At 39.8% G+C, this 24,674-nt stretch overlaps 1 protein-coding gene across 1 annotated transcript in view; it reads left to right on the forward strand.

Annotated features, from left to right (window-relative positions):
• Positions 1–24,674, forward strand: part of LOC129092748 (pleckstrin homology-like domain family B member 1) — a 108,031-nt gene that overhangs the window by 78,056 nt on the left and 5,301 nt on the right. The window contains 13 exon segments of the mRNA XM_054600799.1: positions 757–903; positions 1,483–1,620; positions 3,790–3,918; positions 6,846–7,001; positions 7,769–7,879; positions 8,361–8,450; positions 15,558–15,674; positions 15,776–15,878; positions 19,002–19,332; positions 20,152–20,242; positions 21,335–21,481; positions 22,165–22,384; positions 24,332–24,417. Of these exon segments, the coding sequence (XP_054456774.1) occupies positions 757–903; positions 1,483–1,620; positions 3,790–3,918; positions 6,846–7,001; positions 7,769–7,879; positions 8,361–8,450; positions 15,558–15,674; positions 15,776–15,878; positions 19,002–19,332; positions 20,152–20,242; positions 21,335–21,481; positions 22,165–22,384; positions 24,332–24,417 (1,866 nt within the window).

A 24,674-nucleotide genomic window follows, 5' to 3' on the forward strand; every position in this document is an offset into this window, starting at 1 on the left:
AAGTGTCCTAACCTTTCTACAGAGGTCATCAGGGACGGCTCTCTTATTATCTAGAACCCTGTTTCTCATAGATGCGAACACGATGCGATCATCATGCGTGTTATGTAACGTTGAACTCTTCTGCTCTGATGCGTGACCAGAAAACAACAAACCTCTCTGGGTGAAGGAGAAGAAGAAGTACAATCTGTTTAATAATGTGTGTACAGAGTCTGAAAACATTAGCCTCAGGCTGCAGGAATCAACAGATTACTTTTAATGCACTGCAAATCTATATTTCATCGTGGTGAAACTGCAGAAGAACAGATCAGCTGCACAGATTCAAAGTCAGCTTCTTTTCTCTTTTAAGTTTCCCCTGCATCCTTTCTATGTTTGCTCCCTCTGTCTGTTTTTTCTGTCTTGCATTAAGGATTTCTAAATGTCAGCATTTTTAATTTTTTTATATTCAAGTTCCCAGTAGACGGTGCTTTATTTTTCCATTTTCCAGTAATTTTGCATTTATTAGAACTACACCAAAAGAGAGTTTTAGCAATTTGAAAAGCTGGGAAATCTTCTAAAACTGCAATTAGTCTTGAGACGCTAATTATTTAACTGTAAACCACAAAAGTGTCTGAAATAAATAGCAGTTTTCACAGAATAAAGTCAAGAATACTTAGTGTGAAAACAGTGAGAATGTCACAGTACAGTGAGACTTTAACTCTGTACACCTCTGTTCTCTTCCTCCACCGTGGCTTCACTTCTTCTTCTCTCTCCCGGCAGCACGAGGACTCGTCCGGTTCGGGCGGCGCCGGTCATCTGGAGCTGAACTACCTGGAAGATGAGCGGGTTCGAGTCCTCGCTCGGATCGATGAGCTGAAAAGCCGGCTGACGGAGCTGGAGCAACAACTCCAGGAGTCCAAACAAGAGGTAGAGTCCAGAGAGCGGATGGGAAACATGTTATTTGACCTACTGTTTTTAATTGAAGTAGAGAGGGAAATTAATGTCCATCTTCCGGAACTATATTTCTTCACATGTTTTCATGGATGAAAACAAAGCTATTTACAAAGGTAATCCTGGCAAAACTTTTTTATATATCGAACATGTTTTCATCCAGACGAGTTTTAATTTCTCCAGCATTTTAAATACAAGCTACATACTTTTGTATTATTAAGTTATGTATATTAAAACTCACCTGGGAGAAAACATGAATGCTTTAAGTCTTATTTAGAACGTTTGGTCGTACTGCATGTGAGCCCCTTGTGGCCAAAATGAGTATTACAACAACAAACACTTATTTTTCTCCTGTATCACGGATTACATTTTTTTTTAAGGAATTTTTAAATATTCTGTAGAAACCTTTTTTTTTATCCTGAGAGAAAACACTTTACATCAGACTTGGCCCACCAGTATTATTTCTTCTCACTTGCCCCTCCGGGCTTCCGTAGAAAACGGTAGATCTTTTCTTGGCGGTGGCTTGAGGCTCACGGTTTCTGTCCTCTCTTCCAGGCGGAGATGGAACGTGCCTTGCTGCAGGGCGAGAGGCAGGCGGAGCTGGACCAGATCGAGGCTGAAATGGACATCGTCAACCAGCTGCAGCACAAACTGGACGAGCTGGAGAGCGCCATCCAGAGGGAGAAAGACAAGGTACAGAGAACCGCAAGGGTGGAATGGATTTATACCAACAGAGTCACGGCAACTTGTGAAGAAGTCAAGAAATTCAATATATTGGTTTAGTGTACATGGACACGAGTTGTCCTTTTCTTTCATGTCCCTCAGGTCAACTTTTTTTGCAAAACCAACAGTTTAGGCAACAAAACCAACAGTTTGGTTTGGGCAACAAAACCAACAGTTTGGTTTACAAAACCAATAGTTTGGTTTAGGCAACAAAACCAACAGTTGGGTTTAGGCAACAAAACCAACAGTTTGGTTTAGGCAACAAAACCAACAGTTGGGTTTAGGCAACAAAACCAACAGTTTGGTTTAGGCAACAAAACCAACAAAACCAACAGTTTGGTTTAGGCAACAAAACCAACAAAACCAACAGTTAGGTTTAGACAGCAAACAAACAAGGGACAATTTGTGTCCCTGTACACGAAACCAATAGATTGCACTTTGTGACCATTTCACAAACTTTCGTGATACTTGGCTCGTATATATAGCTTGTGTTTTAACTGCTTTATTTGAATCCATAAATTACATTCACGTAAACAGGATTCAAATATTTGCTGAAGGGTTGTGTACATTCTTAGAAAAGAGAGAAAACGCACACATACACTCACTGCCTGTCCTTTTACAGTCTTCTCCTCTGGTCATGACCTACTGGTTCGTCTCTGTTGGTTTCCTCTCATAAATCAGCATTCCAGTTTGGGCAATATGTTCAATTCTTCACGTCAGGAATGCTTGACACATAAAGGATGGATTTACCTCCTTGGGTTTTCTCTTGTGCATGTTTTCACCTCAGTGGTTTTCTCTCAGGTCGACTCTCATCTTTGTTCCTCCTCAGCTGGACTTTGCTAACTAACCGACATCCCATAACCTCTAATCCTGTTTCTGCTTCTCCAGCCCTCACAGTTACTGAATCTCTGATCTGTTTCTTCTTTGTCTGCATGTCAGACTCTCTGTGGGCCAGGAGAACTTATCCTCCAATGGTGTTTGAGTTCTGTAGTCTTTGGTTCTGTAGTGCACGGGTTCTGCAAGACACTTTGAATGAAGTGTTCTGGTAGTGGACGGGTAACCTACCAGCATGTGTTCTATACTGGTTTCCTTTGTACATGCACCCACCACATTTATCTGAGAGGAAATGAAGAGAAAGAACATTCACCAGTTTAATTCCATGACTTTATTTCCCAACTGTTCCAAACATTTAGTTAAATAATTAATTATGAATAACATAAAAAATGTATACAAATTAAAATTTAAATTATGTTTTAGTTTTTTTTTATTATTTGCAATTATTATATTTTTACTATTATTTTTCTTTTTTGGCAATAAACCGTTTATGGTTCTGATTCTCTTATTCTGATATGATCCTAAATTTGTCATTCATGATTGTTTTGTTGGAGGGTAATTGCTTTGATCTCTTGGAATAAGACCACCATCTTATCTTCTGTGGGAATCCTTCTCACAAGATTGGATCAACATTTTGCATGCAAATGTTTAGGAACCCCAGTAGAAAAATAGAGGTTAGAACCTGTGGTTCTGCTGCTGACAATAGGATTTTGGCCTTATGGTATAAAGAAATACATCAAAGGTGTCTCTTAGAACTTCTCAAAACTTCCTACTTGACTCTGAAGACACATTTTCTTAATAACAGGTTGTCCTTAAAGACCTGTCTTCAGTTTCACACATCAAAGTGAGGATGATATTCCTGAACTAGAAACTGTAGCAGCACCAAAGAGACGTGATGTTTCTGAACCTCAGCTGAAGAGCAGCTTTAAGTAAATAATGGGCCTTTTTTGTAGCTTATTGAAGTTTGTTGGAAGATATATTGATTCTTTTGGGATATTTACAGCCAGTAGTTGTCTGAGAAAGCATTCCAATGTATCTATTACTTAAAAAGACATTCATTGAATTGTTTTAGGAAGATTTAAGAGTTGCAATCTGGTTATTTTGATACAATCTGCAACATCCCAACAACTCAGCCTCTACTTCCTGTTCCCTGCCAAGCCCTAATGATCTGTCCCGACATGTCTGTTGCTAACACCTTACAGCTTTGTATTTGCATGGCGTGGATTTTGAGCAGTGTGTTTCTCTCTCTCTCTCTCTCTCTTCGTCCATCCATCCTGTGTGTGGGTGTGTGTTGTGTCTTTCTAGGAGAGGGCTAATGTTGAGGCCGAGCGCCGGGCCCTGCAGAGCCTCCAGGAGGGCTACGCTGAGTTGGAGAACCAGCTCCATAACTGTCCCGAGTCCCTGCGGGAACAGTTGCAGGAACAGCTCAAAAGGGTGGGTCTTCAGTCCAGCAGAAGCAGCTAGACCCCAAATCACCCAACCTCACCTCCTCCACCCTCACCTATGGACCTCAGTCTGCAGTAGCCTGACCCGATACATCACCACACACAGTCCCCATCCCACACACAACCTTCACTGAGCTTTAGCTTCTTCTAAACTGCAGGTGAAATGCTTCGGCCTGAAGAAAAACTTAGTATTAGCACCCATTTTGGATTTAGAAGATGTAAATGTAGAGAAAAAGACCAAATACACAGCTAGCATGAGAGCTATTGCAACTTAGTTAGTTATTCCACACGTGACTAATTGAGACCGTTCTGATGGAGAAAAAACATGTTCAATTGTGAATCATTTATTTTATTGATATCCTCTAGACCTATTAATAGAAGGCGTACAGACAGACAACTTTCAAAGCAGAGATGCATGTAATTCCTGAGGAAAAACTAGTTAAAATGGACAAAACAAGGGGAAAAACATGTTTTGTTAGGTGATTCTTTCTCCCCTCCTGCATTCTGTTAAGATTATTTAAAGACAGACTGTATTTTTCTTATGTATTATGTTGTTTTTAGTGCAGTGTTTTTAATCCTAAAAGGGCATAGGATGGAAGCAATACAGCTAGGGTTGTCATAAATAGTTTAAATATTCATTCATAACGTCATCTGAATGCTAAATCTTCATTCAAATGCTGCGTAGCTTGTTTTGTCTCGTCTGTTAATTCTATTTAACCTGGCATTTATGCACAGTTGCAGATAAATGTTAAGGTATACTACCATTATTAGTATTAAACTAAAGGTAGAATTAGTTTCATGTGGTGGCTGCTTAGGATTGTTACGGACTTGGGTCATCCAAACATTTCCAATAACTTCAGAGCGAGTCCGAAAGAAAAGATAAATGTTAGCATTTCCAAAATTTCCAACATATTTTTATCTAACAAAGTATTCTGCCTTATTCATTGATTCGAGTGGTCAAAAAATGTTGTGTCCCGTTTGCCAAACAAAAAGAAAGAAAGCACCTGTATTAACGGGGCGGCCTAGCAGCAATCTAACAGCACCATTAATTACATTTATATAACCACAATAACTAAAATATCTTATCTAAATAACCAGCCAGCCTCAAAGCTTTAAACCCATTTTTTTACTACTTCTGTGGTGTCTGCTCTCTGTCTCAGTATGGTCGTTCTAAATGTGCCAGGCTTCAGCACATGCTGCTACAGGAACCTTTAACCCTCTAGCGGGGGCCCACTACATATGGTTTTAAAGACACACACACACACACACACACACACACACACACACACACACACACACACACACACACACACACACACACACACACACACACCAGTTAGTGTATTTATGAGTCGCCCCCTCACAAACATGCTGCTGCCACAAGCTGCAGGAATTTCTCCTCCTCTACACCTTCATGCCACAGAAGCCCTCGGGTCCTTTTTGGTAAAATGTGCATCATGTGATCCGGTCGCTCTGCACCGCATGTGTGAATTTGATCTGCATCTCTTCTGTGATTTGTCTTGGCCTCGCATAATTTGTGTAACTGCTCACTAATCAATTAACATAGGCCCCTGACTAGATGCATTCTCTGTCCTCCCTCGCTCTCATCCTGTGACTTCTCTTTTTTAAATGAATGTTGTTGTTTGAAAACAAAAGATGAATTTCTACCAGTGTGATTAGTTATTAAAGGCTTCATGTATTTGATGGGTAAAGTACGATTCAACATTTAAACATGGAACAAAAGCTGTTCCCAAGGTGTAAGGATGTTTTTAAAGGTGCACTGTGTAATATTTAATAAGGAGTCAGCATTTCACATCTACTACTGGGTCCAAACAATCTAGATTCACAATCAGTCATCAGTTATTATCAGCAGGGGAAGGATATGCAAAATAAGAGCCCGTCAAAATAACACTGCCATCTTCAGGTGTGGTGTCGGCCAAAACACTTTGGATTTAATCCAATAAACAAACTCTGTACCTTCAACACGCTCTACTTCTTCGTCCTCTCATGTTGGACTGAGGACAAACTGGATGCTTACGTTGACTCACTATCGCCTCTCGAGGTTACACATGGTATTACAGGACAGAATGGGTCAGGGCTCGCTGGTTAGCGTGCTAATTTCAGTGGATATCTCTGCAACACTGTCACCTCTTCACATCCTGTTGATCATAAAGTTATTTTCTTTAATGTTTTAAACTAAGAATCTGGTCAGATCTTGCACATTGCACCTTTAACAACTTCAGTAGAAGTTTGACGTTTTTAACTTCTTTGTTCCTGTTTTGACCACATGAAATAAATCTCAGAATTCTTTACAAATTCCTTAAGAGTCTAAAGAATGAACACTAGTCTCTCTGCTGCTGACAGAAATCTTGTGAAACTTAAGCTTTTCAGCTGCAAAAGGGAGAACATACCTAAAACAAACCTCTACTAGTTTATATATATTTACATTGAGGACAGTCCTGTTTATATATCAGCATCCTATATTACATATATTTAGTTTTCTCCACTATAATAGTAGCTCATATTGTAGGTGTTTATTCTTTAGCAGTTTAAGTAGAAGAGTAGAATGAAAGTGATGAGGGGAAGAATCAAATCTGACCACAAATCTGTGCAAATTATTATATATTTTTTGAATGTAAATGTCCATCGCTTGCCTCCTGTGTTTCATATTTAAAGCCGCTGTGCTGCAGTAGAAGCATGTTCTTCATGACTGTTGTCTTGACTGAGCAACTTGTGCTTGTTCTTGTTCCCAAAAAAAGAGCTTCAGAAAACTTTCAAACAAGATGTTTTTTGTTGAGCATCTCTGCTAGTCTGAGAATAGTGGATGGCTTTAAGATGAGCGATGTATATTTTCCATGTGTTTTCCTTTTTTATTAAATGATGTGACCGCTGTTGTTGTGTGTGGGCCTCCATCAGGACGGAGAGGCGTTGGAAACAGGAACCAAAAAGTTTGAGGACTTGGAGTTCCAGCAGCTGGAGAGAGAGAGCAGCCTGGAGGAGGAGAGAGAGACCATCAGTCAGCAGCTGCTGCAGGAGAGAGCCGAGTACCACGGCAGCGTGGCCAACAGGAAGGTGAGGAACAGCGGCCTGAGGATGGTCTGAACAGTACGGGCTGGTGTGAAAGAGTTGAATAAACCAGCAAACGTTTCTGCAAACATTCCGTATCTATTTAGTTTCTATTCCTTTCTTCTACCAACACTCACCTAGCAGAGAGAGAGTTAAACAAAACTCTTATTTTCTCCCTGCAGAGGCAACTTCAGGGCATGAATTCAGTGTTTATTTTCAACAAAACCTTTATTTACAACATCAGAATACCAACATACATTTAGTTTTACCTCATATTTTCAGTGATTTTAGTCGTGCATTCTTTTTGCACCGCCACATCCTTCCACTCTGTGATTTAGAAAGTCCTACGATACTTTCTATGCTTTTGTGGCAGCGATGGTGAAACAGGTTTCTCTCCTTTGTTTAAGACTCTGGTGTTTTTTGACCTCAGTGAAAATGTTACTTTTCAAAGGCTCAACACCAACAAATATAGTTTGAAGCAGAAGACTTGGTTAGCTAAAAACAAGTTTTGCTAGATGATTTGTTGTTTTACTACTCATTTTGGCCACAAAAATTTGTATTGGTTAACTTAACCTGGCCAAACTTTTTTTTTTCCAGGTAAAACTTTTCCCATCTGTTTCAAAAAGTTGTTTTTTTCAAAGAATTTAGAAAGATTACCTTGGCAGTACCTTTTTCTCACCTGTTCTTAATGCATTAACACTTTCTGTCCTCTCAGGGCTTCCGTAGAACAGCTTGCAATGAAGATTTCTTTCTTTCTGTATTCCCTTCTTTAGGAGAAGGTGTCTGCTCTGGAGAACCAGGCCCACCAGCTCGGCCTGCAGGCCTCTCAGGAGTGCGAGCGTCTGGCCAAAGATCGGACCCTCACACTGCAGATGCTCCAAAAGGTAAAAGTTCAAACTCACACTGAACAATATTCCACCCAAAGTGGGATTGTTGAAGGGAAAAGCACAGATCATTTTATTTTTTTTTGCATTTAAAAAAAGAGCAGTTTACAATAATGTTGATTTTTGTGCTTTGTTGTGATTTAGAGAGTTGATCCTCAAACAGCTAACATCAGTGTTTGCATTTGACTTTCTCGTTGACCGTCATTTTGAAAAACGTGGTTGTAAAAATTCCGTCATAATCTATTTTCACCGGCCATTTAAAAAAAAAAAAATTATTATAAGACATTGGTAAAGTACGTAGTAGCCTGTGATTCTAATCCAATTCACTTTTGTCAAATTCAGCGAATATTTCCTCACTTTCCCCAAACATTTTGAGTCAAAAATGACAGATAGCCTTCCTTTTCTGTCGCTGTTTCAGCCAATGTCGAAAATATTCAGTTAACTCAACCTCTGACTAACATATATGTGTTTTGTGTTCCAGGAGAAGGAGAGGCTGTCGGCCCTGGAGAAGAGATACCACGGCCTGACGGGTGGGAAGAGCTTCCCCAAGTCCTCCAGCGCCATGAGAGAGGTGAGAGAACATCTGGAACAAACATTCAACTCTCACTGCATTAAAAACATAACTGAGCTCATTACTCACCACATTTACAACATTCACACCTTTAACTCGCAGTGATTTTGCAGACTTTGGATCCAACTGTACTAATGGAAAGATCGATTGTGGTTGAAGTGTGCAGAGAGAAAACTAATCTGTTATGGTCGCTACGGTAACCAGAGCTTGTATCTGTGTCCGTGGGAAAAGTTCTCTGTAGGAATTTAAAACGACTTGTTCCTGAATTGTTAAAACAGGAAGCGCTCCAGATGAGCGAGGCTGAGCTGCTGTTGGAGGACATCCACTCCTCCCAGCATTCCCTCTGTCCAGCCTCTCCTCCCTACTTACATGCCTCCCCTCTCTGTCAGTTGTGCCCCAGCAGCCCTACAGAGGTAACCGGACTAACGGTCTCTGCATGAAGCCCACTGCACCCCCCCACCCGCCCCACCCGCTATCTGTGCAACTCACCCCAAAGGTCACCCATCGTACTGTCAGTGTCCCGGTCACACTTCAACTCTAATTGTTCCTGTGACTTCCTGTGACCCGGTTTATTTCCCCCCATAGAACAGTTTACAGCAGCTGTTTTAAAGAGGTGTCAGAATGTTGCTTTTAGTTTACGTTGGGTTTTGTCTGTTCAGAGTCCAGCGATGTAGTGGAAAAGACATGAAACCCCACTTTGCTAGAGATTATGTTATGATAATGGTGCTGTACCAAATGTCATTTTTTTAACATTTGGAGCTTCTATGAAGGTTTTCTTTCTTCATATTTTCATGACGTCATCACCATCAAAGTAAAATATAAATTTGAATGAAATATATTTATCGGATTAAATACGTTTTTTATTAAATCAATTGTCTTTAATTAATATTACTCGTCGGTTTCAACAACATAAGGCTATATATTAGCATATTATAACTTTGTATAACAGTAGGAACAAGTGGAGACACAAAAAAATGGTTTAAAGTTTCATTTTTGTCCACCTTTTTTTATAACATAATCAACAACAAAAAAATGAATAAAAAATGTAAATGTATATAAATGTAAATTATGGTGCTGTTAGATTGCTGCTAAACTGCCTCGTGCCTCAGGAGAGCAAACAGTTTTTTGATGAAAAATGTTGTTTTTAAAAAATATAGTTAAATGAATATTTCATATTACATATACCTTTTTTCATAAACTTTTGACTTTTGGAATGGAGTTATTTGGATCACACAAATTGGACACAATGCAGCCACCACTGGTATAATACAAATAATATTAGTGTAGAATGATATTTATACATAACTGTGCAGTAATACCAGCTTTAAGAATGGTGATTTCAAATTTGAACGTCAACATCCTGAACGAAATGTTGAACTCTGCGGTGCAGCCCTATATGATACGATGCCTTTTAGTGTTTTTTACACTTTATGGTGACTAGAGGTTACATTTTCAGCACTTTCTTATTTACCACTACATCACTGGTCTTTGTAACAGACAACTAAAGTGCCTGTTTGTGACATTCTGTGTGTCGGCTAGTTGTGTTGCTTAAGAAACACTTTCTGTTGCTTGGTGTGTTCCTGTGTGTCCGTCCGTTTAGCTTTAATACCAGGACTCAAACAGTCGGGTTGAATAATGGTCTCTGCTTGTGTGTGTGTACGTACTGTGCATAAGAGTTGCGGTACAGTATCGTCCTCATGGCTTCTCATCCTGTCTGCCCGTTTGTTGGCCGTTGCTCAGGAGTACATGAAGCTGTCTGACGTCTGTAAGATGTACGGCAGCGGCGTCCTCCGTGAAAACAGAAACCCCGCCTCTCACGACCGCTCGTTCGCCGTAGATGCTGCGTTAGCTGGCGAGGTACCATCACTTCCTGTCTGTCTCTCAACTCTCCTCCCACTGTCTCTCTCCCCATCCTTCCATGTCCATGTCATGCTGCTCCCTCTGCTGTTTGCTGTTCATCAGACTGACTGTACTGATGCTCTCTGCTACAGGAGCCTTTGGTTTTAGCATCTTGTACTCACGTCCTCTGCAGCTGCAAGGCAGTACATTCACTTTTAAGTGCTTGTAAAAGATTATGATCGATTCTGAAAAACAAAACTTTTGTTGTACAACATGTAGAGCTGGGTGTCATTTGGATTTTATGTTTTTTACTTCATGTTTTGGGGTAATTTTTATGACTTTTATATCAAAGCCAAAAGTAAAGACATGACAGGAAACAGGTGGTAATAATGATGAAAGATGGCCGACGCCAACGCAACACTTTTATTAATACATCCTTTGAGCCATTTAAGTATTTTCTACAAAAACATTATCTTTATTATACTGAAAAGGTCTTAAAAGGCATCCGATTCATTAATCTAAAAATAAGTCCTTAATTAGTATTCAAATATCTTGAATAAATCTTTCATTGTCTTAAAAATTGCTAAAAGAAGGGAAGTAGGATTCTATTCTTTTTTTTTCTGACATTGCAATTTAAAGTCACAAAATAATTGGTAACATTTATTTTATACTTTTTTTTCAAATGCTTCTCGCATTTATTTAATTAATTAAATACAGAAAGTGTTTAAAACTGGGAATGATGGGAATGACGGCATTGGAAGTCAACTCAACCCACCAACAAACGGCAGGTATTTCACAGTCCTGTTCTACTTTTCCTCCGCCAGTTCAATCTTTGTTTATTGTAAACTTGGTCTTAAAATGTATTCTGTTGGCATCATAAACGTTTTTAAAACCTCTTACATCTAACTTGAGGTTTGGGAGCCCTGATTTTATAATGAACAAAATAAGCACCCTGAAAAGAACTTAATCTTAAAGTGATAGTCAGGTCTTACGATGGCCCAAACCCTTAATGACGACATCCAAAAACTAAGATGGCGACAACCAAAAAATATATGGCAATTACCAAACGGCCAGAGGTCGACGGCTAACAAACAAGATGGCGATGGCCAAAAACCAAGAGGGGACAGCCAAAAACCAAGTTGGCGATTGGCAAAACCAAAAATGGCAGCGACCCAAAAAAGATCTGCAGATGGCCAAAACCCCAAATGTTGATGACTAAGAAACAAAATGGCAACGGCCAAAGAAACAATATTTTGACTTCCAAAAACCATGTTAGTGATTGGCAAAACCAAAATGGCAAGGGCCCCCCCCCAAAAAATGGCGTATGCCAAAACCCCAAATGTCGACAGACTAAAAAACAAGATGGTGTCGGCCAAAAACCAATTTGATGATGGCCAAAATCTAAAAAGGGAAAACCAAGAGGGTGACGTCTAATATACCAAGTTCAAGACTTCAGTCCACAAACCAATGAGTGATGACACAATAACTACGTCCATTTCATATATACAACATTTAATATAGTAATAGTCTAAGATAGCCAAAGTTATGATATAAATTATTATCCAAACCCTTTCTGATCGGTTCCCAGTGATACCCAGCTCTAATGACATGTAGCAAATACACAGGATAATAATAAATAAATGAAAAGTGAATTATGCTCGTCTAGATACTAAACATGTTAACGTGTGTGTGCGTTGCCGTGGTGAAGGAGTATGTGACAGTGGGACAGTTAACTCAGATGTACGGGATGCCAAAGGTGGAGTCGTCACCTACGTCCCCGCTCCGCCAGCCCCTGCAGTCCGGACCCGTAGACCCCGTCTTCTCCTGCCTCCCCTCCCCTCACGGCTCCTCCCTCTCTCTCTCTGTGGAGGTGTGTGCTTCCTTCCTCCCTTCCTTCCTTCTTTCCTTCCTTGTTTCCTTAATGGCTGCCTTTGTTGTCACTAATTCAAACCAAAAAGTTTTTCCCTTTGTTTAATTTGAATATATTTAGTAATAAAAGTATCCAGTAGTTTGTGAAAGAGAAAAAAAACATAGAGTACATTAAAGAAAATGCTAAAAATATTCGACATAAATTGATGTAGCAGAAATGTTTATTTAATTTTATTCCTCCTACCCTTTTAATCATCTAGAAACACCTGAGATTTATAACAAATATCATGCATACATATAGTATGAAGTTGACAGTTATTGTCAAGATGGTGTTCCTAGAAAAAATAAAATGAAGGACACAGATACCAAATAAGTTACTAACAGAATAACTGTGTTTCATACTACATAATATTTCATACAGTGCATGTTTGGTATAAAGGCATTTCTAGGATATTAGTTAACATTTTTTTGTTCTATAACATTTCAACGGTGCATCCGTCACCTCAAAAACCCCAGATTGGTGGCTCACAGTCGTACGTGTGATTTAATTGTTATAACCCATTGCATAAGATTGTTGAACTTTTGAATAAACTCACTTTTATCATCTGTGCAGTAAAGAAAAAACAAAGTAAGAGTTATTTAACTTGTCTTTAAGCGGCATGGTTGTCATGTTTGTTAGCAGTTAGTCTCAATCTGCTGTTTAAAATGTATTTGTCAGAGCAGTAGAGACAGAACAGACAGTCTGTGTTGGTAACCGTGGAAAAAAACAACAAATTATACAGAAATATAGTGTTATTCGTTAAGATGCTGCATGTATTTGGCTCTGAGAACAGCTGAAGTGAATTAAAACATAAAATTGGATGAAAACTTAAAAGTGGGTCATTGCAGCTTCAACATAAGATTACAATACAGACATGTAAAACAGGGATGAAGCAGCTGGAGGGTAAAAAGCATAAAGCAGCTGACGACAATAACGTGTTGAAGATATTTAAGAATCATTTTTAAAGTGTAAAAAAAAACCTTAATTACAGCTGTTGAGGGTTCTTAAAGGAAATGTTTCCGACTGTCTTTGACTGCTTTCTAATCTCCTGTCTCCTCTGGTCTTTGTTTCCTGTCTGCTGGTCTCTCCAGTACCAGTCTGAGCTCAGTAGGCCTCACCTCCCCAAGCTAGATTTAGAGCAGTGGTACCAGGAGCTGATGTCTGGCTCCGGTCAGCTCGGTCCTCCCGCTCTGCCGGCCAAGTCTCTGTCGGGCCGCCGGCCGGTGCTGCAGGTAGAGGGTCTACTTCTTCTTCTTTCCCACTCATTCTGCTGCTGTTTCTGTCTGTGTGTTTAAAGTGACAGTAGTCTCAGTTTAGTCCTGGTCCTCTATAGACCTCCATCAGTAAACCAGACCATCAGAGAGAAGATCGTCTGTTTCTATAAAGTTATTCTTAAAGCTCGTCATCGGAGCCACCGGGTCGGATTCTGGAGAAACCAGATGAAATCATCTTCAGACTCTGCTGCAGTAAAATGATTTTGGTTTTTTAAAGGGAGTCTGGTGCTCGGAAACAATACCACTTTAGTCCACAGGGGGCGCCAGAATCAACACAGAATGAAAAGAGTCCTGATATGTCTTAAACCACTTTACTAAAGTTGCTCTCAAACTCTCATCTAAAGACGCCTCGGTGAAAAAACGTGTTTCATAAAATCACCATAAGAGTTTCTTGAGAAAACCCTTTGATCTCTAACTGTTTGCCCTTAGCTACTTTAAGGTATTCCCCTTAAGTGTTTCTAGAAGGTCCTTAGAAGAGAACCACAGCAGTCTGTTTAAAGTGACGATGGCTAAATCACAATTATAAAAGTCTCCATTATGTTACACGCATATTATAATAATATATATAAAACATTCTCCTCTTTTTTTCCTTTTGTAATATCTTTATTTTCATTTTTTTAAGAAGCTATCTAACACTGACAATAATGCTGTGAAGTAACACCAAAGGATGAGGATGAGGATGAGGATGTGAGTGAGGCGTACCCATGGTAACTGAAGTGCACCCTGTGCTGTATAATGACAGTAACTATGGTGAAACCTCAGTCTAAGACACTCAGGCAAAGGAGACAAACTTCATGCAACGATCCTGAATGAATGAAATATTTATCATAAGGAACTTAAGTTTGAAACTTTAGCTAGTTTATACAACCGGTGTTTTAGTAATGCTGCATTCATATCAAATGGGGAAAAAATAGTCTTTCCATTCTTTTTTTTTTTGACCTTTTTATTTTATTTTTACATTTTGAACAAAATAAAACAGTCGCTGACATATGACCTTACAAAACAAGGCACATAATAAAAATAAGAGCAATAATAATAGTTATAATAAAAAATATATATTAAGAGGGAGAAAAAATACATATACTATATATATATATATATATATATATATTTATAATAATAATTATAATAAAAAAATAGAATTAAATATATTTTGAAGCCTCCTGGAAACTACTATAAAGTTAATTTCACTTCTGCTTTGAGATGATGAACTCTGACAAACGAACCCATTAGGTAAAGAGAAGTTGACTTCATTTCATCCTGACAGCAGAAAAACAAATGTCAGCACACCAGATGCATGCTGGGACTTTTTGTCTGTGTAAAACAGGAAGTCTTTTTTTGTTTTGTGTTCTCCGTTTTGAGAATAAAGCTGAGTGAACAGAAAACTTCAATCAGAACATAAAAGAAGTCAGAATGTTGTGATCTCTTTCAAGTCGCTGCTTTGAACGTAAAGTCGTTACAAACACAGAAACCCCCACGGTACATGAACGCAGCATGAGCGTATCAAAGGGCTGTGAGGCGGTAGTTACAGGTGTGTGTGTGTGTTTGATATGTTTCTGTCCGTCTTTTGATGCTGAAACTTAAACTTCTGATTGAACCTTTGATTTATTAAAGCCACTAAATGCTGATCGTGCTTTTAACCACGTTGTGATATACAGGGGGTCTCTGGGGGGGCTTGATTGACACTTCAGACCCCTTAAAGCCTCAATATCCGATTTTCAGGGATTCTCTAAAGTCATAAGACAATTATGTATCACTAATTGTCACTAAAAAGTATTTAGCTTTATAGTATATAGTAGCTTTCTAACACCCAGCAGTTTTCATTTTCCGCACTGCAAAACATTAATTTACTAATATAAATAGTTTGACGTGTTTGTGGACTGAACGGACCCCTTTTGCACATATGTGATCCAGTGGCGTTCTTCAGAACCTGGATTAAAGCAGGACATTTGGTGTTTAACACACTGCTCGTGACCTTTGTTTCCCAGCAGGTCTTTGCGAGTCCTCCGTGGTGGATTTCACATACCTATACTGTCGTCATCATCACTCTTTAAAGGTGTTCTCTTCATGCTCTTCCTCCCTCAGGTGTTCCGCTCTAAGCTGGACAGTGATCCAGGTCTGTCCCTCCATCAGCCCCGGTCTGGCTCCGCCTCCCCTCTGCAGCACGGAGCTGCAACGCTGGGACGCAACGCCAGCTCCAAGGTAGGCCGCTGGTTTATCTACTGCAGCCAGTCTCTCTCAAGTATGTAAACCCATCGCTTTGTTTCTGCTGTATCTCACGTCTGCTCCCTCTGACTCAGCAGAGCCCCCTGCTGGTGGCCAACAGCACCGGCAGTCTGCCCAGGAACCTGGCTGCAACGCTGCAGGACATCGAGACCAAGAGACAGATCGCTCTGCAGCAGAAAGGTAACACTGAAACATTCATCATGCAAGGATTCAAAAACACCTAACTGAACTCTACGTGGAAGCCCTACATGGATTACTCATGAACAGGAAATGATGTGTCGCAAATAGTTAAAGCATCTAACTGGTAGACTTTTGCAACTGTTGACACTAGTAGACTTTGCTTCATTTAAGAGATCACAAGCAGGATATTATGAACTGATATAGGTTAAATGTTGGGTAAAGGGAAAGTTCTGATGATTAGATGTGTGGTTGTATGAGGTTCTTCTCCATAGTCAGTGTTACTGTATTACTACAGTAGATGGAGCAAAACATATGTACTGCTGTGGACGTATTTTAGACACCCAGAAGAACCAATATGAGTTTAAGTGAACGCTATATTCAGAATATTTTCACCTCTTTACCTTTCTGACGAAATACAAAACATGGCTATCATTGGTCTTTACTGGCAGAACATTCAGTACAATGTTAAACACTGTATGCATTCCCTTTATTGCACAAAATCCATAACCGTCTTTATAAAGTCTATAAGGCTTCAACATTCTTTAAACCTGTTTTTCAAAGTCTGCAGTCCTTAAACTGGAAGCCTTTTCTACAAGTGTAAGGCATTAATAAGTAGTTTAATGCCTTAATGCCTTCAGACTTCAGCCCTGATCTTTGCTCTCTTTAAAGACACCAGACTCCATTGATAAAAACTGTCATTTTAACCTCAAGGAACACAGGAGTTCCTGGTCTACTGCTGCCTCCATCTGTTAGTATGTTTGTGTTATTGTGACTTTGGTGTTTTAAAGGGTTAGTTTGGATTCCTCAAAGTCACAAAATAACACAACTAACTAAAAGATGGAGGCAGCAGTAGACCAGTAACTCCTCTGTTCTCCGAAGGTAAAATGATAGTTTTTGTCAATGGAGTCTGGTGTTGTGGATAACTGATTCAGTTCCCCGTCAGAAACTCCATCTACTGTAATAATACACTGACTATGGAGAAGTACCTCATACAACCACCCTCCTAAACATCACTACTATCACTTTGAATGTTCATATTTACAAAAAATGACATTAGTAACAATAAATGTTATTTATATCACACAATTTATGCATTTAACTTTGCTTCAAAACTAAAAAAATTGGACTGAAAAGGAAGGAAAGTGACAATTAAATGTGATTAAACTTCAAGATAATATATATTGTATAATTTTGTAATGATGCGTAAACACTGATTAGTATATATCCAGTACATGAACTCATTAGTGTTGGTTATTGTGAAGTCTTCCTCATGGAGCTGTGTGTGTGTGATCAGTGTTCTTCAGTGTGTTTTGACCCCATCGATCATAAAAACACACTCTGGTGTTTTAAAGAGTCTTATTTATCAGCGTCTCCTTCATGTCCGTCCGTCTGTCTGTGGACCTCAGAGCTCCAGACCTCCACACTGATCAGCACAGAGGGAGTCTCAGCAGGTAGATGGGTCTCTGCCGACAGGAGGGGTTACAGCGTGAAACGTCTCCATACGTCACATACGGAGTCTGACATGAACCGTCTGTCTCTCTGGATCAGAACCTCACCCTGCCTGTTTGGATCTATGACCACGTTTACATGCAACAAATATTAGGTTTTTTGACTACATTCTGAAAAAAACAATATTCATAATAATCTGTTTACATGGATAATGAAAATAAATACTACACTTATATTCCTGTGTACATGCAGCTGTGCATATTCTGATTTACGTAAAATGACCGTAAATATCAAAAAGTTGTAAAAAACATCCTAACCGTTTGATTTCATCTTTCTGACGGGCCTTGAACACATCATATTTGACTCTTACGTCAGAAAAAGCAACTAAACCAAAGCTTAAAATTGTGATATTTCATCAAAAACATTTTATTCTATATGTCTCGTTTAAAATTACATAACAAATAAACCGTTTGTTTTAACCAGATCCTGTAAAAAACATTAAATTCTGAGCTCCTCAGTGAAACTGTGAAGACATGAATTATTCATCTGAGGTCAACAGTCATGTGACAACAAATCTGTGAAACTTGGACTGAACTTCAGGCTGAACACAGAGCAGAGAAAAAAATAGCTCAATATATATATATATATATATATATATATATATATATATATATATATAACATATGCAGCCTGTGATATATAGATTCCATTGTTTTAATGATTTATGGCAATATAACTGTCTTATTCTGCACTATAGATCATTTTTAGAGTACTTCTTGCCATGACAAATGATACAAAGAGGAGCAGGACTTTTATATTGTAGTGAAAATCAAGACCACAGAGAGTAAAATGTGACTAAAGAGAGAAAATCTCCCTAAAACTGCTTTATGGTTCAGAGGGTTAAGATGTAAGAGGGAGAAACAGGCAGCCAATCAGGAGCAGAGACACTAAAGACTGTGAGTCAGTCCGACAGGTTACTTTTATTGATCCATCGATCAAAAGGCATCATTAACCAGAAGTTGACGGCGGTTCATTTCAGACCCTCTTCTTCTTCATCCTCCATCTCTGGTGTGTCGTTAACTCGACGTTTCTTTTCATCTCTTGTTCTTTTGTCTGAAACACAGAAAACTGCTCTTTCTTCCATCAATCTTCCATGAACGCTGCTGCTGCTGGAGGAGAATATAAATCTTGCATGATCGTAGAGCTCCATCTTTTGAGTCTTTTATCAAGCGTACTTATGTGTCCTGTTATCAGGCATGGGTTAGGGTCTGAGCTCTGTGGTGACGGCTTGTTTTTTGGCAGACGTTCTGATGCTGCGTTCACACCAAACACGGGTCCATTTGGGTTTATTGAGCCGGAGAGGGGGAGGGGCTTATCTCCATGGAAACCGTCGTCAACTAAGCCATTTATTTCCGCATTCAACCATGCAAGAAATAACTACTATATATATATTTAATTTACATATATTTCAGCTCGGTGGGGTGTGAACGCAGCATTAAGCTTGTGATGGTGGGAGAGCAGATACATGGTTCATGTTGTGGTTTTATGGGCTGGTTCTGGTTCTGGTGCTGGTCGATGCATCTAGTGGTTCTGGACTTCCTCTGACTCGTTGGTCGACCCGTTAGCAGGCTGATGATCCGATCCACCTCTGATCCTCCATCTCCCCCCCCTCAGGTCAGCAGGTGATCGATGAGCAGCGCCGCCGTCTGGCCGAGCTCAAACAGCGAGCGGCGGTGGAGGCCCAGTGCCAGTGGGAGGCGCTCCACGGCTCCCAGTCCCACCTGGTGACCTCGGCCTCCTCGTCGCCCTCCTACTCCCCCCTCATGGTCTACGGACACGGATCGGGGGGCCCCCCTCCTCTGGTCCACCACTCCATCCTGCACCACCACCCGCCGTCGGCCGGCGAGCAGCCCTACGACACGCTGAGCCTGGAGAGCTCCGACAGCATGGACACCAGCGTGTCCACGGGGAACAACTCGGCCTGCTCGCCCGACAACATGTCCAGGTAGAGCGGAGGAGAAGAAGGCTCCACATGACTGTGATCATACAGACTGCAGCTTCTCTTACAAATACATACTGTTACAAGTAGTACGCATTCAATTAGGACATACTACTTCCTCATAACATCTCAAACTTTGACCCTTTTGCTCATATATCAGCTGTGCAAAGGATTGTGGGTCAGAACAGCCAGAAAAGCATGCTGGCTTCATGCTGCAAAATGCCACTGGATTTAGTAGTATATCCTAGTATTTTTGTGGCGTACTGCATTTGACATACTATGTATTGGGATATACTAAATATTTTTCTAGAATACTAAATAGTGTGGTAGTATTATGGGTACTGGAACACACACAGAGTCATATCAAGAGCGTAGTGAGCAGGGATAGTGTGATAACCAGGAGGCAACATCCGGTTCTGCTGTGAAATCAATACTGAAAGCTGCATTCTCTCTACTGTCCATCAGGGGGCGACTCCTCTGGTTGTATAGAAGTCTATGAGAAAATGACTCTACTTCTCTCTTGATTTATTCCCTCAGTAAACATTTAATGGACCTCAATGTCTTTAGTAATAAAAAATAAAAAAAGCCATTTAGACGAAATCTACAGACGCAAACAGACAAAGTAGTAAAATAAATATTTTATTTCCACTAGTCTGAAAGAAGACGTGTTATGGAAGAAAAATACACCAAAAAAAGTTCTATTTTGCAGTAAAAGGTTGACTGAGTTGATATTCAGTAGGATCTGAGTGTCATCATGCACCGTCACAATGATGTAATGGTCGTTACCGTCGTGTTGTAACGCCGTGTTGTCGTCTTTGACTTCAGTTTCGGAGGAGCGGACGCCATGAAGATCGAGGAGATGGAGAAGATGCTGAAGGAGGCGCAGCAGGAGAAAGCCAGACTTATTGAATCGAGGGTAAGACAGAACTTCAAAAGAGAGATTTCTACACAATAGAAACGTGATTATTGAGGATCTGTACCGTGTGATGGATGAAGCTCTGGCAGTGTTTCTGTCAATATCTTTGAATTGATGATGAATGAGAGGAATAACGCTTCATTCATGTTATCGGCCTCCATGTTTCAGACGTCTTCCTCTCTTTGTGTCCTGATGAAGGGGAATGAAATACTAACCATCAGATCAATCCTCTGGTCTGCTCCAGAACTTCTGCTTCTGAAGTCTCATGTTGCAGGACTTTACTTTCAATAACATGAAAGTAAATGTTCTTTGCTTTACTTATTTACCAAAATGTATCTTACACTTATTGCTACAAGAGGGTCGAGTCAAAATCAAAAAGACCTGGAAACTACTCCGGTCCGCCATCTTGGAAGTACCAAAAACCCATTTTGTCCTCTGAGGAGTTAGGAGGGACGTCTGAGGAGACATGAACAAGGAGAGATGTCTTAACATAGAAGAGTGAAGAGGGATGTAAAAGGAGACATGAGTTAGGAGACTTGACAAGGAGACTTAAGTGAGGAGAAGCGACAAGTAAACACCTCAACTGAAGAATCTTACCATCGTCTGCTCTGCCACCACGGCTATTTGATATTTGATAAAGAAAACCAACTCTTTTATAAAACATCTAATTTCTCCCAAAAAGTGTTTCCTCGATTCCTCTCTCCTTTACGTCTTAAACACTTAACATTTAAGGAAGTTAACTAAGTTAATTGGTATGCACCCTCTGAGTTCATCACGACTCAGAATTGAACCTAAGTTTTATTTCTTTTGCTTTTAACAGAATACAAGTTTATTTCTTTTTCTCTGTTAGTATTTTATTTAAACACATTTATTTGTGTTTTTGTCTTGTCACTCTTCATGTGTACTTTATATATTTTCACTCCTGTTTAAAGAGTCATTCACGTTGGTGGAGCTGCACGGTGTTCTATAAATGTATGAAGGGGAAGCTGAGGAGCATTCAGAGCTCCTCCATACATCAAAAAACATACTTAATGAGAAGCTCTCTCTCTCTCTCTCTCTCTCCCTCCCTCTCTCTCTCTCTTTCTCCTCCAGGAGCGAGAGAGCCACGCTCGCCGTCAGCTGCTGGAGGAGGAGAGGAGGAGGAGGGAGGAGGCGGAGAAGAGGCTGCAGGATGAGACCTTCCACCGTCAGCAGCTGGTGGAGAAGGAGGTCAAGATGAGGGCCAAGAACTTCTCTCAGGTCAGTGAAAGGAGGAGTAATCCGGTCGACACGGTGGGAGAGCGGAAAATGAGTCCGCTGCTCTCTGAACGGTGGAGGTTCAATATCATTACATGAAACCGTTTCATACCAAAGTATATATATTGATATATTTCCAGTTCTACTTCAGAGTTAGAACATGTAGTGTGTAGGTATACTTACAAGGTGTGTGTGTGTGTGTGTGTGTGTGTGTGTGTGTGTGTGTGTGTGTGTGTGTGTGTGTGTGTGTGTGTGTGTGTGTGTTTAAATATATTTATTTATAGATATTTTTATATATATATATAATATATAATTATATATACATATTTTTTATTTATATATATATTTAATATATTATTTATATATATATTTTTTATATATATATATAATATATTTATAATTGTATATATATTTATTTATTATTTTTTATTGTATTTTATTATAGTTTTTATTTATATATATATATATTAATTTATTTTTATTTATATATATTTTTTAATATATTTATATATATTTTTTGTATATGAAAGAAAGGTTTTTTAAATATTTTTTTTTATAATTTAAGCTTTTGCACCATCACAGGCCACTAAAACATCTTCATATTTGTGTGCTGTTTGATCAAAATATTCCATTATTTGAGATTAAATAATAAATATTCTTAATAAGTATCCTTCTTGCCCCCCCAGGCCCGTCCTATGACTCGCTACCTTCCCATCAGGAAGGAGGAGTTCGACCTTCGCTCCCACGTGGAGACGTCGGGTCACAGCGTGGAGACCTGCTACCACGTCATCCTCACAGAGAAGATGTGTAAGGGCTACCTGGTGAAGATGGGCGGGAAGATCAAGTCCTGGAAGAAACGCTGGTTCGTCTTCGACCGCCTCAAGAGGACCTTCTCCTACTACGTCGGTAAGAAGAGGACTTAAACCATGTGGATGAGGACTAACCCTCTCACGAGGTCTCAGAACGAGACTGAAAGACGAAGGTTTTATTTCTCTGGAGGTTCTTTCATAAAGTTTTCAGAATCCTATAATAACAATCTGAGTCTGTCTGTGGCAACAACAAGTTATTTTAGTGGACGTACATTGACGGTGAGGAGCTCTCCTTCAATACTAGAAGAGTTTAAAAAACTGTTGTCCACATTAATAAATCAGACACAAAAACATGAGAAAACAGGCTTAAAAAATACTAGAATCGCCCTTTAAAAGTACTCAAGAAACAGAAAAAAACCTGTTTTATTATTAGATATTGCAGAATGTTTTTTGCTTTGTATTTTACTGTTGTACTCAGTACTATGTGTGTAGGAGAGAAGAAATATCTGAACTTCTAGTTGTAAAGTAGTTTAACCCTCTGAACCCCAGAGAAAAGCACGTTTTGTTCTTTGAACAATCGCGAAAATGACACCGTTTGTCACAGAAGCTTTAAAATGTTTTAATTATTCAGATTTTCATCTTTCTGACGGTCCTTGAACACATCATGTGTGATGACGCAACTAAAATTATTATGTCATCAAAAACAATTTTATTCTACATGTCTCATTTAAAATTCCGCCCTAAATGAACCGTTTGCTTAAAACAAATTATGTAAAAAACATTAAATTCTGAGCTCCTCAGTGAAACTATGAAGACATGATTGATTCATCTGAGACCAACAGTCATGTGACAACAAATCTGAGAAACTTAGACTGAACTTCAGGCTGAAGAACACAGAGAGGAGAGGAGAGGCTGGAAAGATGTAAAAAGTTCAATATATATAGATTCCAGTGTTTTCCAGTTTTTGTCAAATAAATTAAACTTGCAGTTCTGTTAATTTTTTATGATTTATGTCATTATAACTGTGTTATTCTGCACTAAAGACATGTTTGAGTTCTCTCTACTTCTAGTCATGATTGTTCTGTTTCCACAGAGGAGCAGGACTTTTATTTTGAAGTTAAAATCAAGACCACAGAGAGTTAAAATGTGACAGGATTTCAGAGGGTTAAACCCTGAACATGTAAAGCGGATGAGTGACAGGCGGAGCGTGACCTTGAGCGGCGTGCACGGCGCTGTAATTTGATCCGGGCGCTCTGAGCTCGGGGACACTCGTTCTCCTGTCAGGCCTTTGAAGTCCTCGTGAAGGTTTCTGCTTAAAAAGCTGCTCAAAGCGAACCGTGCTGTTGAAAGCGAGCCAGCGCTGAGGAGGAGTGTTCCGATTACTGTGGCAGGAGTTAAAATGTGCACGCTCTCCGAGGAGGAGGAGGAGGAGGAGGAGGAGGAGGCCGCCGATTGAGATGCACAAACGCTCGCCCTTGCCTCTTGACCTTGAACGAACAAACAGCCACTAATTCCCGTTAATCAGAGTTTAGACGCAGTCAGATGAGATGCAGACGCTCCGGCTGTTTGAATGCTAAAGAGGTCATTAGCAGATAATAGCTTGCGTGTTAAAAAAAAGAAAAGAAGCAAAAGTGTTGTTCCTGGAAATGAAGCGCTGCGTTTCTCCACCTTCGTACTCTTTAAGTTGGCTTGTGGGAGTGTTTGTGCCCCGGAGGTGGAGAGAGACGGGGTGTTGAGTTCCCCCACCGGTTCCTCACTGCGGTTCTGCAGAGGCTGATGAAACAAACTGCAATGATGTACCAGAGTAGAGTAAGAATGCAGGCAAGTCTGAAAAATACAATGAGAGCTTTAAAAAAAAAAACCACAGAGAGGAGGGGAGGAAGAAAAAAGTGCTGTGGTTGTCTTTTCCCATCCATCATCAGAAAACATAAATTGGTCGTAATCAAAGTTTGATTTCTTCTTTTTTATTTTAATGAGCGTGTCGTTGTTCTGGGTGTCGATGTTCGTTCTCCTCCACCTAACAAACGCTTCTTTCCTCCCACAGACAAACACGAGACCAAGCTGAAGGGTGTGATCTACTTCCAGGCGATAGAGGAGGTCTACTACGATCACCTCCGCAGTGCCACAAAGGTCCGTCTGAAACAAACAAACAAATCCTTTATTCTCTCCTTTGCTTTATTTCCATCTCTTTCATTTAAAGACACGTTTCTGCACATTCTCTCTCTTCTTTTGCTTCTTTCTTTCTTTTTTCTCCTGGTTTGCTTTTTTTTGCTTTGGCTCCGGCTGCCGTCACAGAGGGGATTTTTCAACCTGAACGTGACCAGTGTATGTATCACGCCCTCCCAGTTCTCCCATTAAAACCCTCACTGATCCCCAAAAACCAAATA

This window comes from Anoplopoma fimbria, chromosome 1 (assembly GCF_027596085.1).
Source record: "Anoplopoma fimbria isolate UVic2021 breed Golden Eagle Sablefish chromosome 1, Afim_UVic_2022, whole genome shotgun sequence".
Classification (NCBI taxonomy): domain Eukaryota; kingdom Metazoa; phylum Chordata; class Actinopteri; order Perciformes; family Anoplopomatidae; genus Anoplopoma; species Anoplopoma fimbria.